Below are 21176 nucleotides of genomic sequence, written 5' to 3' on the forward strand. Positions count from 1 at the left end.
GGAAATATTTATCTACATATAGATTTGTCTCTTTAATTTGCTTTGTTTTGCTTATGTTTTTTTTTTGGTATATACATTTTATGTATTCTGATTATTTTTTGTTTTTAATCTGTTTGAATAAATAAATTAAAACAAAAAAAAAGCGAGGAGGCTTGTGAGTTCCAGTGAGAATGATTGCTCTGATTGATCTGGTTGCCTAAAGTGTCATATTTTGACACTAGAGAGAGGCACTGATTCCAGTTGTCTTTATATTGATTTTGGCCGATTGCAATTTTCATTTTAGGAACTATAATCAACTTTATAGAAGGAGGCTGTACGTTCATATATCTTTATTTTTAGCCTTTGTTTGCTTCATAACGTCCAGCATGCTCGCCGAGGTTAGTTTTAAATGCCGGATTAAGTTTGGTGACCCAAATGTTTAATTTGTTCCTGCCATAAATTCATTTGACCTTACAGACCGTACACATGGACTTCTTTTGATGTCGAGAGGTTTTTCAGTATTTAAGTTATAAGGTGATGCGTTTACTGCGCTCTCTGCCCTCAATCCCACCCAACCAAAAACATTTTTTTTTTCCTGACTAGGCTTATAATACATGTAGTGACCAATGAAATTAAAATAACAACACCACCAATAATAATAATAATAACAATAATATTAATAATAAGTTAAACTCGTTGATTTGATTTGAAGATTTTATTTCGAACATGCATGATAAAAAAGCTGATAAAAAAAATAACTGTTCAATACAGTGATATAATACTCAATTATATATATATATATATATATATATATATATAGTCAAAATAAAAGCAAATCAAGGCAAACAAAAGAAAACAAAACAAACGGCCAGCTTTAAGTTGTGCTACTATGTATGTATGTACTAATAGTAGTAATAAAAAGTACCGTAATTATAATGCATAGTATTACATTATCATTACTTTACTATAATACTACAATATAATAGAGAATAATAGACAGCAATGGTATAACAATATACTTGAATAACTATATAAGAGTAGATATACTATATATACTGGTTCATATATTTACCTCCAGTTATATACATATATTAAGTGTTCATATCTACTTGTTTATTCGCGTCGGTATTTTGAATAGAATGTTTCTTTGTATCTTTTGTTAAATGGTGATATAGGTTTTGACTCTGTTTTAGCTCCGTGCTCAGGTTCCACAGTTTCATCTGCAGGTCGACATACAGAAACTCTTTAGTGTTTGTGCGTCTGTTGAGAACTTTAAAATTAAACTGATCCCTGAGGTTATTGCCTCCCTCTCTTTCAAAAAATATCCCCTGTAAATGTCCGGGTAATGAATTATTATTTGCTTTGAACATTAGTTGTGCTGTATTGAAACTGACAAGATCCAGACATTTGAGTGATTTGGATTGTAGAAATAATTGATTAGTGTGATCCTGGTAACCTGAGTTGTGTATAATTCTCATTGCTCTTTTCTGCAGTATGCACAAGGGATGGAGTGAGCTTCTGTATGTGTTCCCCCAGACCTCCCAACAGTCATTTAAATACGGTAACACCAGTGCATTGTATAGGATGAATAGTGCTTTAAAGGGGACCTATTATGAAAAACACGTTTTTTCTTGTTTTAACATATATAAAGTGGTCTCCCCTCACCCTGCCAACTCAGAGAAGATGAAATCCCATGAATGTCTGCAAGGTCTGTGACCCCCGCCCGGCAGAATCCCCCAGTGTCATGTGACTTTTTTGAGCCGTTTTGAATCTGCTCCCGTCGTGACGTCACGACGGGAGCAGATTTCCATAGGTCGGCCTCCGCTGCTGAAACCACGCCCACAACCAGCTCTCTCCGCCGGCTGGAGCTTCAGCCATTGTTTAGAAGCGGTGACTGCTGAACAGCGAGGGGACAGTTAAAATGAGGATTTGCATCGACATTTACCCTCATCGAAGGATCAGTTCCCACAGTACGGACCCGGCAACTGCAAACGAGTCAGCGGTAAGTGACGTTATTTGTTTTATGTTATTTATATTTGTCTACAAGTATGATCTTTGCATGGGTTAAGTATTTAGCTTAGCTCCGGAGCACCGGAGCTGCTCACGGACCGGACCGTCGAGGAGCCCCGGGCCCGGAGCCCTGAGCCCGGAGCTCCGGACTCGGGGCTCCGGGCGCCGGCGGCTCTATTAGTACCGTAATACATTTTTCTTCTCTTTATGGTTTCAGATTTTCCAAGCAATGCACCTGAAGCTGTTCAACGACACATTCAGAAGACGCACGGTCCTTCCTTGAGCCAGCAATGTTATTTCTATATTTTAACAATAAAGTTGCCATTTGTGAAAATTCAGTGTTGTGATTTCTTTACAGTTAACATGATTCATTTGTCTTGTAACATAAGAAGTGAAATGATGAGGAATTGGAGTAAATAACCGTGGTGTACCTGTTTAGAATTAAATTCAATCTTCCTGTGTGAAGACGAGGTGACTAAAGGCTGATTTATGGTTCCGCGTTACACCAACGCAGAGCCTACGGCGTAGGCTACGCGTCGATTTAACGCAGAACCGCGGACACGCTTTGCTACGCAGCCGCTGCTCTTCTGCCCGGAGGGACGCTTTGTCTCCTCCCCTGCTACACGTCATTCAAGCAGCCAATCAGCACAGAGCCTCATTATCATAGCCCCCCCTCCCCTCAGAATGAAGCACAGAAAAAGGCTTTAGAAGCGGAAAAACTAGAGACAGGGCCCACAGGCTGAATATCTGATTTATGTAGAAAAAACAAGCTTCAGATTGTTTTTAAGACATTCAAGGCCTTTTCGAAATATACATTAAATGCCATAATATGTCCCCTTTAAAGTTCAAGAAATGTGTTGCCTTGCCTCATTGATTAGAGTATTTATTTCCCCCACTAGATGGCAATGAGCCGATGACAGAACCTAGTCAGTAATTGAAAGTAAAAGCGCAAAGTAAATTTACAATTTAGTACACTTTATTGGCAATTCTATTTACAAGGCTGCACCAGTGTCACCTCATTAGGATTTTCACTTAGAATATAGCTTTTTTTCCCCATCTACTTTCAGACAAGGTTATGATAGGGTGGTTACTTTAACTATGTAAAAGTAAAAAATGCTACTGTGGTTAAAAAAAAACAAAACAAACAACTGATACCAATGTCCAGTATGTTTAAAAAAAGAAACGATGCCAGCATTCAATTATGTACAATAATATTACAACATTTCATAAAGTGAAAAAGCATCATGTGTGGCTCAGTCAGTCTGAAGGAACAGGGAGTGACTTGGGTTGTGACATAGAGATTCTTTACCCGCTCAGCCGCTTCCTCCCTCCATTTTTACCCTCTCAAACAGTTGCAGATACTGTGTAGTTCACAGCTTGGTGGAAAAGCAGATTTTGGACCTGAGACAAAAAGCAGTATTTAAACTTTTTATTCCCGGACACACCTGTCTGAGCTGAAGACTGAAGACATCCCTGAGGCTGACTGTTACCAGAGAGGTGAGTATCTCTTCAAGCTTTTATCACTCCACGTGTTCCCCCACATGGTTAGGAACAGTTTAACATTCCTGTGTGGGGGAAGATCGTGAAGCGGGGGTGCAAAAAAAACGTTTAAATTAACAAAACAAAGGATGCCCTGGGTTTCTTGGTGTGTCTTGGGTGTCAACTGTTCAGATCATTAAAGTTTTCAACTCTTTTTGTGTGTATATGTGTGTGTGTGTGTGTGTTGGTGTTACATCCTGGCTCATACATCACTGAGGGGGAATTTCAAGAAAAGTGAAAAAGCCTCAAATGCTTATATGAGTACGGTGATCCATGTATTGGCCGATTGCTGATTTTATCTGAGGGAAATGTTTCCCAGTAAAGGAGGGGATATTTACTCAAGAATGCAGGATTATCTGATGGTATTCATCTAATCACTACGGAAGTCACCATAATGTCACCATGTTTTTATTCCCACACTCCATCATTACAGACTCTCATTTCTACTTTACTCTCAAATGATCTCAAAAAGGCAAAACTGAGGGTCAAAGAACAGAAGTGTGTAGCTTTGTTGCCTTTTTGGCCTCATGAATATGAGACAAAAAGATTCAGGCTTTAGCTGGTTGTGTTTGCTGATAGCTGTGAAGCTGTAAATGGGGGGAGGGAGACACACACACACACACACACACACACACACACACACACACACACACACACACACACACACACACACTTCATACAAAGAATTTGTGTCGGGGTGAGATAAAGGAAATATGGGTGTCTCTTGGGTGTGCAGGCGAAGCTAATATCTCAGTTGTAAAGATGAACTTTATCAGTCAACTGAAATGTTGTGTGTCAGACCGTCGCGGGGAATTTTAACTGCTGAGGGAGGATCTGAAACCTGGTTGAATATTTTACTGCTCTTCCCCCGTACCATTTAGTAAATCAATAGTATGTATGGTATACTATGGTATACTTCATCGTTTTTGACTGAAATGTATTCATACCCTGTCTATAAATATGAACATCTTTGTTGTTAGTTTTGAAATAATATATATCTTCAGTTGGAAAGGTGTGGAAATATGTAAAGAAGTGGTTGAGGAATACATAACTCACTCACTACTTGTGTTATGTGTCAGTCCTGGTTTCATTCTGTTTCGTATCTAGCACACACGCTCTTAAGTGAGATCACATGTGAGCAATCCTGAAAAAGCCGTTATCTCCTAAGCTTATTAGCATCACTATAACTTCCAGCAGGATGCAAACCGCCCACCTCGAATGACATCTGCTTCTCCCCCTCTTTTCCGCTTGCACGGTCCATCCTGACACTGTTAAGTCTTTAGTACAAACACTAGCGGCCCTGCTGATTGGCTGCGGTCTGTCTTTGAACACAACAGGTAATCCATTACCTTTTTCCGTGGGTGGTGTTTTCTCACCCCTCCGGTGCAAGACACCTGGGGAGAAGCTCCCCTGCCAGGTCTTTGTAAAACCTGACACCACCTGTGGCTGGCTCCACAAAGGGTTAACCCGGCTGTTCCCATTTCCTGCTTGCTCTCCCTCCCATCCTGTAATCTCTCTCACTCTCTCCTCTCTTCCCCACCAAGGAGCTTTGGAGAGACTCCCAAGAACAGGACTGCATACATAGAAGCACCAGCAGCAGAGTTGGACAAACTGAGGGAATTTCCTACAAGGATTTATCCGGACGGTGTTCAGACAAGAAAGTTTGGCCACGAGGGTGAGTTGCTGTTAAAACGTGGATCAGTCCTTTTGCATAGATGTTGAGGAGGGAAGGGCTGACTGTCAATAGTCTGTTGGTCTTGCATCAGACAAAAGCCATGAGGTGCGCACTGGCAGATAGTAGAGGATTAAACCCTCTGCTTTACTCCAGTGGCTGCAAACATTATTACGTAGGCTGTCTAGTTTGTTATCAATTACAACGCTGATTGCTTTCCAGGGTCACGGAAGGGCATTTCCTAACCCTAACCCTAACCCTAACCCTTTTTCCTTTTTCCCCACTGTGTATAACTGCCGTTGTGGCCAGTGGAATTCCAAACACATATCAAGTTGCTTGTTAACCAGGTTTTTCTAGTCCCCCCACCAACCCTTCCTTTAGGAATACGAAGCTTGATAACTAAAATCTGTACTTGACAGCATCAGCAGAGGCAATCCATCATAAGATCTCTTTTCATGGTGAATGTTTAATTACAAGCCATTCCTGATATTTTTGTTGGTTGTGTGTGTTGGGTGTGTGCCATGGGAAAGTTGTGGGGTATGCAGCTACAGAAAGTTATTCTAGCCAAATGTGACCTGAGGCCACGATGAAGGGCTACTCTGTCTTTAGTTTAAATAGCACCATTTACAAAGGTGCCCTTTATTTGTCTCTGTCGCTCCCACTCCTGTCAAGTACCAAATTTTATGGATTATTGTAAGTCAAGAGGTGTTGCTCAGTGTTTCAGTTTTGTGTGAAACTCTCAAGGAATGGCAAAATGTAATGCAAGACAGCCCTCAGAGTTCAGCTGTGAAAATCCTGAGGGCGGTTTGACCCACAGAGGAGTGAAGTATCCCATGACCTGTGTGGCCGGAGTGCAGATCTACGCTCATTCCTAAAGCACGTCCATGCCAGCTCTGTGTGGCCCACAACAGAAGAGAGCAGACCCAGTCCTCTGACAATATCTGTTACTGGAGGGTTTTCCTGCCACACGAGCTTCACATGGATCCTGAGCAGAAGTGACACCTTATCAGGAGCTTTAGCGTGGGATCCAAGTCAGTCTCGGGGATTACAATGTCTCACATTTCAGAGGAGCCTTAAAATAATATACTTTTATTTAAAAAAAACAACATCTTATTGGCCTTTATTTTTTTTAATTTCACACCCGTTCTCAAGTACAAAGTTATATATATATATATATATATATATATATATATATATATATATATATATATATATATATATATATATATATATATATATATATATATATATATATATATATATAAAGTGTGTGTGTAATAAAAATGTATTATCACTCAGCTTCCTGGAAGATCCAATCTAATATCTTGTGTCAACTCTTAAGACTTAGAAATCCATGTAAATAACACATTTTAAGCTTATGCCTTATGATTCTTTTAATGACAAAAAAAACTTGAATTAATAAAGTGGACAGTTACATAGATCAGTGCATTAACTGGCTGAATGTTTTGTATATTAATATATATGTTTTGTGTATATACCGTATTTTCTGGACTATAAGGCGCTACTTTTTTCATAGGTTTTGAACCATGCAGCTTATACAAAGGTTATTCTATTCTGTGGATTTTTCTTCCACCGCTCGGGGCGCTCTAACCGGAATTAGAATCAAAACTAAGACAAAATAAATGCAAAGAAGAATACGCTACTTCTTCCTTAGCAGATAGAAGTAGGTAGAAACAGATTTCAAACAGATAAATAGATAAATAAATACCGGTTATTTTCTCTTGATTCTGTCCCGTTTTAATCAGCAAAGTTGCTGCCGTGTTAAAAGACACTGTTAGGAAAGGATCTATTTAGTTACAAACATGTACATCATTTACAGTTCAAAATCCTTCTGTACATGTAGTAAATATCTAATCTAACAACATAAATATCTACGGCTTGCATATCTTTTTTTTTTAAATAGATGCGGCTTGTATATCTTTTTTTAATAATTTAAAAAAAAATAGAGCGGATGCGGCTTATATGCAGGTGAGTCTTATAGTCCAGAAAATACGGTATATAATTGAATATATTCTGAAAATATAATTCCCACTGGTGTCAAACCGTCTTTCTCATATATATAAAATTGCACAACTGTTTCTTGTAATTCCAGGCATTTCAAGGCTTGAGAAGGAGGACTTTTGTCAACCAAAGCTAGATCAAATCAACCAAGATGGAGCTTCAGAAGATCAACGGCCACAGCAAGGATGATGGGTAAGACTCTGGAGTGTATCATATTACAGCAATGGTGATTATGGTTAAACTTGTAACACAAACTTTGTTGTTACATTTTAACTTAAACTCAAGTGTTTTTTCCTCGTAGATTTGATGGGCTCGACGCCTTGGCAGAGCACGACGAGTTTCTCCCGCATAAACCAGGCACAAAGAAAGAAGTCCACTTTACAGATGTGAGTGCTTTTTTTCATCCTCTTTTTTTTTTGTTGTTGCAGTAAAATAAAATACTATTTATCTGCTTTTACCTTTTCTTTTCTTTGTTTATGAGCTGAGCATCCTTCTGTGTTGTCTTCCTGCAGTTTGAGGGGAAGACATCGTTTGGGATGTCCGTTTTCAACCTCAGTAATGCCATTATGGGCAGTGGAATTCTGGGGTTGGCTTTCGCCATGTCCAACACCGGAATAGTTATGTTTTTGTAAGTATGCAAACCAAATGCCCCTCCAGTTTTGCTTCTTTTTTTTGTATTTGTATTTGTCTGGGAATGTGCTGGGTCACACCACATTCAGCGATGTGTGGATTTTTTTTTTTATGTGATTGTGTTTTTTAATTTGAAACACAGGATATTTAGAAATGTACATCATTTTGTCACATCCTCTTTTTGTCAAAAGCCTCCTTCATAGCTTTTTTTCTGTGGCAACACTTTTTTCACATCGCTATCGTATATTCTCTATTCTAATCTATTGTTTGTTCATCATACAGTAAACTTCAGCCTTGAAGGTTCTTATCTCTTTGAAAACATTAAAATATCCACCGTCACGACTGTGTGTTCACTGCAAGTTAAAGTCATAATTAGGTTAAACTTTGTATCAGTGGAGACAGTCTGGATAAAATGAAGAGAGGGTCCTTTATAAGGCCAGAAGTCGGGCCATTTTAGTATATATCATGTGACTTTTGAGTATGGGTAGGATTAGTGGGGGCAAGGACTTCATTATTTTTTTTTCTTTGTCTTCATTTGAGCTGTTCGTGTCACACTGCTAGTGTGGCACGTACAGCTACTACCGTCCAAAGCCTGACCTGTCAGAGTGTACATTAGAGCTCATACATGTGCAGCTCCTCTAAATCAGATTTAAGTGGTTAAATATAGAGCCCTGTGATGAGATCCAAGACACGCCTGGTTGGATCAGCGCTGTGCTATGTGGCAGGGAGGGAGGCAGAGGGGTAGCTGCAAACCCGCCGTCTGCAAGCCAAACTCTTTTGTGGTTGGAAAAGAAAACAACAATTACAATAATCACAAGAACTGTTTAGAGACTAGAATACTTGCTGACGAAAGATGTGTTTGTCTTGCGTGTTGGGGTAGGGGGGGGGTTCTTTTGTTTTTTAACAAGTGGCATTTTCCAACAGATTTGTTTCTTGCGTGTTTCAGAATCCTGCTAGTATGCATCGCCATTCTGTCTGCATATTCCATTCATCTGCTGCTAAAATGTGCTGGAGTCGTTGGTAAGACAGTTTGACTAAACACACACATTTGTATATTCACAACTTTTCATAAGCAGTTAGTTAGTTAGTTAATATTTATTTTGGTAAATCACAAACATAAAAATCACACAAAAAAATCAACAAACAAGATAACACAGGTTTTTCCCTGGTCAACATTGTGATTATTTTGAACGAAAAGGTCTGGGCTTGAAGCATAAAGCTTATCTTGCCCACCTTTTAACAGAATAGAATATACAAAAAGAACAAATGAAGTATCATAAGTCTACACAAAATAATAATAATAGTAATAATAACAATAATGATGATGATGATGATGATAATAATAATAGCAATAATAATGATAATAATAATAATGATAGCTCTGAAAACAGAAAGTGAAAAGATGCTAAAGAAACCGACAAAACCAATTTAGGTTGTCATTTCATCTCATGCATGTGTACATTCTTCTTTAAAGGCATGTGCAGTTATCTGAAAAAAAAATGCATCTCTTATGTTTTACATATAAGGACATCACCAAAAAATCCTCTGGTCAAACACAACGTCAAATAAAAGAGGAAGACATGACATTTCACACTGTATTCTTATGTATTTACCAAAAAGTAAGCCGAACTACAGAAACAGTGTGTGGAAATACCCAAAGTGCATTGCCTGTTGGTCCAATGCCTATTTCAACTTGATTCTCTTCTGTGTGACTTTATCAGTACCCGACGCTGCCGTTAGGGAATTTTGGAGACGTCTCCTTTTACAGCGTTGCTTTGGCTTATTGAGGTTTTGGGGTATTTGTTTATGGCCTGGGAGAAAAAACTGTTCAAGTGCCTGGTGGTTTTGGTTCTGATGGACCTGAACCTGAGACTATATGGAAGGGGAGTGAACAGGGAGTGAACAGGGAGTGAACAGGGAATGAGCGGGGTGAGATGGGTCCCCCACAATCCTCCTGGGCCCCTGCGGGGATCTGGCATGGTGCAGAACACACACAGGCTCCTGTTGGAGGCCCGTGAGACGGCTGGCTGTTCACACGATGCGCTCCAGTCTGGTCTCGGTGTGGGCAGCGGATGCAGGGGATGCAGCAGATGCAGGGGATGCAGGGGATGCAGCGGGTGCAGGGGATGCAGGGGATGCAGGGGGTGCAGCGGATGCAGGGGATGCAGCGGGTGCAGGGGATGCAGCGGATGCAGGGGATGCAAGGGATGCAAGGGATGCAGCGGATGCAGGGGATGCAGTGGATGCAGGGGATGCAGCGGGTGCAGGGGGTGCAGGGGATGCAGCGGGTGCAGGGGGTGCAGGGGATGCAGCGGATGCAGGGGATGGAGCGGGTGCAGGGGATGCAGTGGATGCAGGGGATGCAGCGGGTGCAGGGGATGCAGCGGATACAGGGGATGCAGCGGATTCAGGGGATGCAGGGGATTCAGGGGATGCAGGGGATGCAGCGGATACAGGGGATGCAGGGGGTGCAGGGGATGCAGCGGATGCAGGGGACACAGCGGATGCAGGGGACGCAGGGGACGCAGCGGATGCAGCGGATGCAGGGGATGCAGCGGATGCAGGGGATGCAAGGGATGCAGGGGATGCAGCGGATGCAGGGGATGCAGCGGGTGCAGGGGGTGCAGGGGATGCAGGGGATGCAAGGGATGCAGGGGATGCAGGGGATGCAGGGGATGCAACGGATGCAGGGGATGCAAGGGATGCAGCGGATGCAGGGGATGCAGTGGATGCAGGGGATGCAGCGGGTGCAGGGGGTGCATGGGATGCAGCGGGTGCAGGGGGTGCAGGGGGTGCAGGGGATGCAGCGGATGCAAGGGATGCAGGGGATGCAGCGGATGCAGGGGATGCAAGGGATGCAGTGGATGCAGGGGATGCAGCGGGTGCAGGGGATACAGGGGATGCAGGGGATTCAGGGGATGCAGGCGATGCAGCGGATACAGGGGATGCAGGGGATGCAGGGGATGCAGCGGATACAGGGGATGCAGGGGATGCAGGGGACGCAGGGGACGCAGCGGATACAGGGGATGCAGGGGATGCAGGGGATGCAGGGGACGCAGGGGATGCAGGGGATGCAGGGTACCACCCAGTGATGGGGGGGGGGGGCACTCTCAACGGTGGCTCTGTAGAAGTGGGAGCGATCTTTGGGGGAGACGTTGATCTCACGGAGCAGTCTGAGGAAGAACATCCTCTGGTGCCCAGGAGCTTCAGAGCTCACCCCCTGAACCCAGAGCTGTTGATGAAGTGAGGGCTGGGAGGGTGGGCGTCTCCAAAGGTCCATGACCTTCTCCACCGTCTGGTTGGTGTTGAGCTCCAGGTTGTTGTGTGTGCACCACGCTGCCAGCCTTGATGGGGCTCAGGACCGTGGTTTTATCTGCAAACTGGAGCAGCTGGATGGATGAGGGGCTGGAGAGGCAGTGGTTGGTGTGCAGGGAGAACAGGGAGGAATTGTATTGAATTGAAATTTTTATTTCCAACATGAAACAGTAGTGAAAACAAAACAAAACAATAATAATCAATAGTAAATAAATGTAAATAAGAAAACAAAATAAACAAAAATATAAAGAAGAACATGCATCCATCATAATTAACATGCTCGAAAAGGAGAAGGAAGAAGTAAAAACATATTAAATCCTACCCCCTAAACTCTATTTCATTATAATCAAAATTAATTAATTAATTAAACACACACACACACACACACACACACACACACACACACACACACACACACACACACACACACACACACACACACACACACACACACACACACACACACACACACACACACACACACACACACACACACATATATACACACATACACATGCACTTTTTGGATATGACATACATATATATATATACATATACAAATAGTATATGAACATTAATAATAACACATCCTCACACCTATATACACTGATATAAATATACCCATTTATAAATTAATATATCAGTATCAACAATATACAAAAAAAAAAAAGAAAGTTGGTGTTGGTGACGAGGTGACGAGGCCGACAGGCGGCTGCCAGCCTGCACTTGTTGCTTCCTGTTGGGGAGGAAGTCAGTCAATCATGCCCTGGTTCTCAGAACCTTACAACTGAAACAGTGTACAAGTTTTTAGTGTTTTTTGTTCAATATTTGTTTGTTTTCAGGTATTCGAGCATATGAGCAGCTTGGAAATCGTGCTTTTGGCCCCCCGGGGAAAATGTTGGCTGGCTGCATCATAACTGTACACAACATTGGAGGTAATGGCCAGGCCGGCTGTGTCTACGTATGTCTGTCTTTGAAAGCTTTGATCAGACAGAATTAAGCATGTACATATAAACAACACGAGATAAGCCCTCCGTGTCCTTTCAGCTATGTCCAGTTATCTCTTCATTGTGAAGTCTGAGCTCCCGCTGGTTATTCAAGCTTTACTGGATGAAACTAAAAACACAGGGTGAGTGTCGATGCTCTTCTATCATGTAAATTCACACATTGTAGGTTTTGTTTTTGTTTAGCAATGTACTGATTTGTTGTTTTTATCTGTTTGTATGACTGTCTCATAGAGATTGGTACTTGAATGGAAACTACTTGATCATGATTGTTAGTGCCTTCATCATTCTTCCTCTTGCTCTCATGAAACAGCTTGGTATGTCTGTCATTCTGTTGACATTTTCTTCACTTTATTATTATTATAATAATTATAATACTTATTATTATTATTATTATAACCATAATAATAATAATAATAATAATTATTATTATTATTATTGTTATGGTTATTATTATTATTATATTATTATTGTTATAATAATAATAATAATAATTATTATTATTATTATTATTATTATTGTTATAATAATTATAATACTCATTATTATTATTATAACCATAATAATAATAATAATAATAATTATTATTATTATTATTATTATTATTATTATTATTATTATTATTATTATTATTATTATTATTATTATTATTATTATTATTATTATTATTATTATTATTATTATTCATATGTCTCGACCAGCTACTTAGTAGTTTTTTTTTTTGTTTCTTTTGTTTTATTTCTGTTTTTTTTCCATGCCTGAGACAGAAATGACACAGTCAAGCCTCATCCATTAGAGATAATCATGCAGGATGTTTTTCTAATTGCATCTAGGTTACCTTGGCTACACAAGTGGCTTCTCCCTCTCCTGTATGGTGTTTTTCCTCATTTCGGTGAGTCAGTAAGATGCATACGGTACGTCCAGTTGTTCGGTCATTAAATATCTATGTTTGATTAAACTTTGGGTGTGTCCCTCCAGGTTATATACAAGAAATTCAACATCCCCTGCCCTTTTGAGGATAAACTGCATCACAACATAACCCCTACTGTTGACCCCCTCTCTGGCCAGAACAGCACAGCGGACTTCTGTGAGGCCAAATTTTTTACCATGAACTCACAGGTCAGAGTAACAATATTATCTTATTCCCTGATGCCTCATCTCCAGGATGAGTGTGTTTTTATTCTATAGTGACGATAACGGGTCTAACGTCCCCATGCTCAGGCCTCAGGTCTGTCCAGAGGTGTCTTCAGTATTCACATTCATTACTCAGGTAGAAGTATAGATACTAGAGTTTAAAAATACTCCTGTAGAAGTTGAAGTATCATCTCAAGTTTTTTATTCAAGTAAAAGTATAAAAGTACTGGTTTCAAAACTACTTAAAGTATAAAAGTAAAAGTAATGTAAGGGGGAAAAAGCCATTAAGGATAAAAGCCATTGAAAATGAATGTATCTTAGTATAATGTAAATACATTAAAGAAGCATATATGTGTACTATTGAGCATTAACATGTGTTTCAGAGAGCAGGAGATATGATGACTAGTTGCCTATAAGTATTGTAATGGTGCAAAAAGTCAAACTTCAGAGGCATGTTATCATTTATCCTAACCTTTATTGGAATGTACATCCAAGTTTAGTTGCAGGAATCTGAGGGAACGGATGTAAGAACAAAACTGGACAAGAACATTTGAAACAACCACAACCAAATTCACTCTATCCGGATGGAGCAATTTAACTGGATAGGTTTTATTTAAAGGCCTAAATGAAATAGAGTAACAAGGCTGTTTTTAAAATGTAAAGAGTAAAAAGTACAGATAATTGCGTGAAAATGTAAGGAGTAAAAGTTAAAAGTCGTCTGAAAAATAATGACTCCAGTGAAGTATAGATAACCAAAATTTCTACTTAAGTAAGGTAACAAAGTATTTGTACTTCGTTACTTGACACCTCTGGGTCTGTCATATGTATTACCTGCAGTATTTGAGATAAAACAAGCATTAAACCGTTTCACTGTGCTGACCTTTTCTGGACTTTCTCCTTTAGACGGCGTACACTGTTCCTATCCTGGCTTTTGCATTTGTCTGCCACCCAGAAGTGCTGCCAATCTACACTGAGCTACGAAAGTAAGTCAGGATGTCATCCACTGCATCTTTTTACTTGGTGCACGCACAGTTGTGCTGACTGTTGTATTTCTGTGCGTGGCTTTATTCCAGTGCCACCAAGAAGCGTATGCAGACTGTGGCTAACATCTCCATCATGGCCATGTTTGTCATGTACCTGCTGACTGCTCTCTTTGGTTACCTCACCTTCTACGGTAAGACGTTTATCGCTGTTAAGAGTCAGAGGTCACTTTGTTCGGATGTTGTGCTTGTCCCCAAAGCTCGTATGTATTTTCCTGAGTCGGTATGAGATCTGTGAGCAGCTTTCGCTTCTGTGTGGGTAGTTAAGGTGGAGTCGGAGCTGCTGCACACCTACAGTCGCGTGGACCCCCTGGATGTGCTGATCCTGTGCGTGCGTCTGGCCGTGCTGGTGGCCGTCACGCTCACCGTCCCTGTGGTTCTCTTCCCGGTAAGAAGTCTTGCAGAAATCTTTACAATAACAACAGCTCTTCCAAGAGATGACAGATGCAGAAAAACCGACACTGAACAAAAAGTATAGCTGGAATGAGAAGTAGAAAAGTTGTTTTGTTCATATAAACATACCCTATATACAATACCCTAGCAATATTAAATAAAACAAATTATTTTTTCTGTCAAAGAGCACAGTTTTTGATGTATAACTCACTCATAGTTCCATACATGACTTATTGTGTGGAGGTTTGGGGTAACACCTATAAAACAAATACAAACCCTATTTTCCTGTTACAGAAAAGACCGTTAAGGATAATTAACAGATCTGACTATTATGAACCAACAAATAATCTCTTTATTAAATATAATACTTTAAAATTCCATGATATAGTAGAGCAGAAAACTGTTCTATTTGCCTTTAAAGCCCAGCAGAAACTGCTTCCAAACTACATTCAGGATTTGTTCCAGATAAAAGAAACCGCTATGACCTGAGGGGGAAACTCATGTTTGAGACGACTACAGCAAGAACTAATATTAAAAAGAGATGGACATCAATTAAGGCTAGAGAAATTTGGAATAGTTGTAATAACAACCTAAAAATGTGTAGTTCTATTTTCAAGTTTAAGGAAATGTTTAAAGAAAATACTGTAAATAAATATAAAACACTATAATTATAAAGTATACTATCTAAAACATTCTTGAATCTGAAACGTCAATTTTGTGTTTTGTCTTACTTATTTTTGTCTTTTTATGTATTGTTTGTTTTCAACGGAGTAAAGCTGATGTCTCATATTTAAGCTGATCATAAGTAAAAAGGGTAGGCACTATAAGCTACGGCTTCAGCCTACACCTTTTCGGCAAAGGAAATGTTTTTTTTATTACCTTTTCATCTTGTTTTGTAAAAAGTGTGTACAAGCCGAAATAAAGATTCATAACATAGAAAATAATCGACTATAAATGATCAAAAATGTACCTGTTGATCAGGTATTGGTAAAATAATGAAGAAATAACTTTGGCGTCTACCAGGTAGCTTAAGCTTTGAAAAAATACTAAAATAATGGTGGTTTAAAATATATAAAATACCTTACATTTACAACAATAATATATAACAATGTTATAATTTTTCATTACTCTAAATGAAAGATTTTCCCACAGTAAGGGTTTCATATCAGAATTGCTTGTATTAATATTAGTCAAATCTGGTTTTTCAGGCCACTAAAGAGTTTGTTTTGACATATTTGCATACTTTGCTCACATCGCAGTCACAAGCAAGGGAACCTTTAAACCACAAAAGTGTGTGTGCACGTTTAGGCCTGTATCTAAACATCAGCGTAGCTCTGCACGTCAGGGCCCTGAACCGGGGACTCGCACGGAGCTGCCTGTTCCACTAATGCCTCGACTCTGATAGCATTATATAACTAAAGTTCACAATAATCTCATTAGGCTATGATCTCTTTTTTTTTCTTTACTCAGAGATATATGAGAAGAGCATTGCAAAGTCGAGATCAATACTCAAGTCTGTATTCTGTAGTTAGCCTGGCTTTGCATCGAGAGAGCAACAGGAAGCTTAGTTCTGTCAACAGCGTTAGATGTGTTGCATCACATTTAAATCTGAGTAAAAAAAAAACATATTTCTTCATTTAAAATCAAAACGGGTCTTAAACCCACAAGTGCAGCGTTAACACGGATATTTTGCCTGAAACCAGTAACAGCCGTTGCTAAAATGTCAGATCATTGGAATGGAGCCAAGTTATAAAACAAACTAACATACCACAGTTTTGTACGTCATTCTTCATACTTTGTATAACTTGTAACAATGACAGTTCTCCTTTTTTTCTTTTCTTCCTTTTCTGATATCTGCAGATTCGCAGGGCCTTGCTTACGATCTTTTTTCCTGACAAGCCTTTCCACTGGGCCAGACACATCATCATTGCAATCTGCCTCATCTTCGTGGTCAACCTGCTGGTTATATTTGTGCCCTCCATCCGCGACATCTTTGGCCTCATCGGTATGTTTACACGTGATGAACGGACCGGGCCTGTGTAGTGACTTGCAGTATTAACGTGGGCACATTGAGAGAAGAAAAAAAAGTGAGAGCATTTTATTGTGTGGGAAGTTGGATATCATATCAAAAACTCTAGATCAGGGGTTTTCAACCCTGGTCCTCGGGACGCCCTGTCCTGCATGTTTTACATGTTTCTCTGCACACCCTGATACAAAGGACTGCGTCATTAACAGATTTGTGCAGATCTGGATGAGAAGCTGATGACGACCATTAATCAGAATCAGGTGTGATGATGCAGGGAAACATGTAAAACATGCAGGACAGGGAGTCCCGAGCACCAGGGATGAAGACCCTGCTCTAGATTAACACAGAAGATAAGATAAGATAAGATAATCCTTTATTAGTCCCACAGCGGGGAAATTCGCAGTGTACAGCAGCAAAGGGGATAGTGCAAAACAAGAGGCATCAATAGAAATAATAATTATACAGTAATAATATCAGAGTATGGCACACTATAAACAGTACTGGTATATACAATAATAATAATAAAAAATAAATAAATAAATAATAAGAAATACTGGTATATAAAATAACAGACGGATATTTACAGATGGATATTTACATAATTGCACGTTGCAGTGAATGATATTGCACATTATTTCCCTTTATGTACATTTATTGTCAGGTTGTTTGTGGTCTACTGTGAGCAGTGCTGGTTGTGTAGTCTCACAGCTGCAGGGAGGAAGGACCTTCTGTAGCTCCTTCACACATTTAGGGTGAAGGAGCCTGTCGCTGAATTGATAGAACTGGCACTTTGTTTGGGCCGGAATGGCTGCGTTTACATGGGAAGTTTAATTCCTCTTTAATTCAGAATTAAAATTAAATCCGATTTAAAATGAGTAAAAATGACCATGTAAACACCTCATTCAGAATGAAAATGCTCATTCCGGATTAAACTTAATTCCGAAGTAAGTGGCTGGTTTATTCCGATTTTAAATCAGAATAAACCAGAGAATAGAATAATTCCAGATCATGTTTACACTCATTCCTCTTTAAATTAATTCCGGTCTTTCTTTCTGCTCGTTCCCTCGCCCGTCTGTCTCCATGATCTTATATTCCACGCTGGGCTGGTTTTCCAAACAAAGTTTCAAGATGCAGCACGCAGTAAACGCTGGTCAAGAGCAGAGACCATTTATTTAATAAATAGCTTGGAGAACCTGGAAATAATTAAAAGAACAGATGGAAACAGGAAACATAAAAATTGCGAACTTTTCAAAGTTGTAGCGGCTAAGTTTGTTTTTCTTCCGCTATTTTTTTAATTTATTTATTCGTTTATTTGACAGGGACAATGCACATCAATAAAACATTGCTGTAAATGTGCCAGAGTTAGCCAAGAGGCTATTTTACATCTGTAGTCCCTGGACAGATGTAAGAATACAGAAAAAGTACAGAAAGGTACAGAAAGTACAGAAAAGTACAGAAAAGTACAGAAAGTACAGAAGTACATAGAGGTCCAAGACGCTAGACGTAACTTCCGGACGTAACCCCCCAGACCTTAAGAGGAATTGGATAAAGCTGATCAAACGTGTTTTCCATGTAAACTTCAATTCGGAATTAGTATTTCCATGTAAACTGGAAGGAAAATAGTTTAATTCAGAATTATTTAATTCGTAATAATTAATTCCGAATTAAAAAACATCACGTAACCGTGGTCACTGAGTCTGAACAGATGTCCTTCAGTGGGTGCTTAAGATTTGCAGGATCTTGTGACATTTCAGAACCCAGATCAGAGTTAGGACTATCCAGCCCCCCCATCTCTGTCTCACCCCAGGTTCACATGTACTGTACGTCAGAAGGGAGTACTGCAGAACACAGCATTTCTTTAGAAGAACACCCTGAGGAAGAAAGTACCAGAGGGAAATTGAAATTCTAACTTCCCTTTCTAAAACCGACGGCTATGAACAGAAGTGTGCAGACGAGGGGGCTTTTCTACTGAATCTCTGTGGTATTTAAATCACATCAGATTCATTTACACCTTGATTAACCGCGTCACCCTGTCATACGCAGGAGCCACATCTGCCCCCAGCCTCATTTTCATCCTTCCTGGAATCTTCTACATCCGAATTGTTCCTGAAGACCAGGAGCCCATGAAGTCTAGACCCAAGATTCAGGTACAGCTCTCAAAGATATCACACATTCTTTCTTTCATTCAGTTTTCATCAGAGGTGTCTTCAGTATTCACATTCATTACTCAGGTAGAAGTATAGATACTAGAGTTTAAAAATACTCCTGTAGAAGTTGAAGTATCAACTCAAGTTTTTTACTCAAGTAAAAGTATAAAAGTACTGGTTTCAAAACTACTTAAAGTATAAAAGTAAAAGTAATGTAAGGGGGAAAAAGCCATTGAAAATGAATGCATCTTAGTATAATGCAAACATATTAAAGAAGCATATATGTGAACTATTGAGCATTAACATGTGTTTCAGAGAGCAGCAGATATGATGACTAGTTGCCTATAAGTATTGTAATGGTGCAAAAAGTCAAACTTCAGAGGCATGTTATCATTTATCCTAACCTTTATTGGAATGTACATCCAAGTTTAGTTGCAGGAATCTGAGGGAACGGATGTAAGAACAAAACTGGACAAGAACATCTGAAACAACCACAACCTAATTCACTCTATCCGGATGGAGCAATTTAACTGGATAGTTTTTATTTAAAGGCCGAAATGAAATAGAGTAACGAGGCTGTTTTTAAAATGTAAGGAGTAAAAAGTACAGATAATTGCGTGAAAATGTAAGGAGTAAAAGTAAAAAGTCGTCTGAAAAATAATGACTCCAGTGAAGTATAGATAACCAAAATTTCTACTTAAGTAAGATAACAAAGTATTTGTACTTTGTAACTTGACACCTCTGGTTTTCATGTATTTTTGATGATGATTTATTTAATATTTTCCCTTCCATCCCTGCAGGCTGCTTGTTTTGCAGCATTGGGAGTCGTCTTTATGGTCATGAGTCTGTCATTTATTATGATCGACTGGGCAACTGGAGAATCCCGGAGTGGAGGGGGACACTAGCCGGGCGCTGTAGGCCCCGACTGAACAGAGGTACTGCAAACAGAATGTCGTCCAAAGCACTCCGTCTAACTAAATTACCCCAATCTGCTGAGCTTTCGTCCAAACTGAAAAAGTTCCGGTGCCACAAGAAGAACAATTAACGTGAACCGTCGGCAACATCGAAACAAGGTTTTGACAAGTGATTGGGCAGAGGAAAAAAGTAATGTGGTGGAGGAATAAACACAGCAGGCAGCGTACTCTGACTGCAGGCAAACCTGCCACGGCCCAAAGTAAGGATGCCGTTAGGGCTCATGCGTAAGCAGTAAAGAAAAGATGAATGGGAACAGCATGACTAAAATGGAAATCCCATTTTAGACAAATGATGTCATCTTTTTCATGGAATAGCTCAGTCACTGCCACCGTCCCTCCAGCCTACTTCCCTACCAGCTCACAATTTAGAGGACATGCATTGGCTGGTGTTGTAAGGCAAGCATTTTTTTTTTTTTTTTGCCTTTTATCAAACAAAACCAGACATATCAGTTTGTTGATTCTGTTGCGGTTTCATTGTACCTGTAAGTCTGTCGGTGAAGTGTTGCTCAACATTCCCTAAACTGGGTCGGATAAATACGGCAGTGAATTTTAATGTATCAGATTTTCAGTGAAATGGAATTCAATTCATGTTTTGTTTAATTGTTTGTTTGTATGTTGTTGTTTTTTTCCTTTTTCTTTTAATCTATACTTACATTGACTGATGTAAAGGTGATGATCTTCAAGCTTGAATTTGCTGCAGTCCGTTCGGATCAGTCACACAGTTACTGACAATCATGCAAGTCAACACACACAAACACTGAGGTGGTTTGCACAAAGATAGATAAATATAAATATAAATATAAATAAATATATATATATATATATATATATATATATATATATATATATATATATATATATATATATATATATATATATATATGTATATATATATATATATATATATATATTGAGAACAACCAAAAAAGTTTTTATCCTAGTTTAGTTCCAAAACCAAAGAGTATATTTATTGTGTTTGGCAAAGCCACTTAAATGGTGGATTAAATAAATCATTAAATGCAGTGTTACAAAAGCAGCAATTCCAGCAGCTAGTCAGTAAATCGACAAATTATGCAAATGATTAAAGTTTGATGTTTCTCTTTCTTTCTTTTTTTTTTAAAAATGTAATGAAATATGTCTTTTATTGTGTGGCTCGGCCTGTACATTTTTAAATTAATTTGAATGTTGATATCTGTTAATAAATGTGTCTTTTGTTTTTACATAACTTGTATTGCTTTTTTCTTTCTAATCTGAGTGAAATGTTAAATGCACAAACCCTTTTGTTTCTTCT

General features: G+C 39.3%; 1 protein-coding gene across 2 annotated transcripts; it reads left to right on the forward strand.

Moving 5' to 3' along the window:
* The first annotated feature begins 3335 nt into the window (after positions 1 to 3335).
* On the forward strand, positions 3336 to 20765 carry LOC133456689 (sodium-coupled neutral amino acid transporter 3-like). Of its 2 annotated transcripts, none has more exons than XM_061735222.1 (17): positions 3336 to 3486; positions 5073 to 5203; positions 7314 to 7414; positions 7524 to 7608; positions 7735 to 7850; positions 8799 to 8872; positions 12010 to 12102; positions 12215 to 12296; positions 12406 to 12488; positions 13005 to 13063; positions 13150 to 13290; positions 14209 to 14288; positions 14379 to 14479; positions 14609 to 14733; positions 16599 to 16743; positions 18808 to 18911; positions 19712 to 20765. In XM_061735222.1, exons 3-17 carry the CDS (start codon positions 7374 to 7376, stop codon positions 19814 to 19816), a joined length of 1434 nt encoding a protein of 477 aa, XP_061591206.1. In that variant the 5' UTR covers positions 3336 to 3486; positions 5073 to 5203; positions 7314 to 7373; the 3' UTR covers positions 19817 to 20765. The 2 variants fall into 2 exon arrangements, with proteins under 2 accessions (XP_061591206.1, XP_061591207.1); XM_061735223.1 differs by lacking the exon at positions 3336 to 3486 and adding an exon at positions 4847 to 4865.
* Positions 20766 to 21176: the final 411 nt, after the last annotated feature.

The sequence above is a fragment of the Cololabis saira genome, chromosome 12, assembly GCF_033807715.1.
Source record: "Cololabis saira isolate AMF1-May2022 chromosome 12, fColSai1.1, whole genome shotgun sequence".
Taxonomy (NCBI): Eukaryota; Metazoa; Chordata; class Actinopteri; order Beloniformes; family Belonidae; genus Cololabis; species Cololabis saira.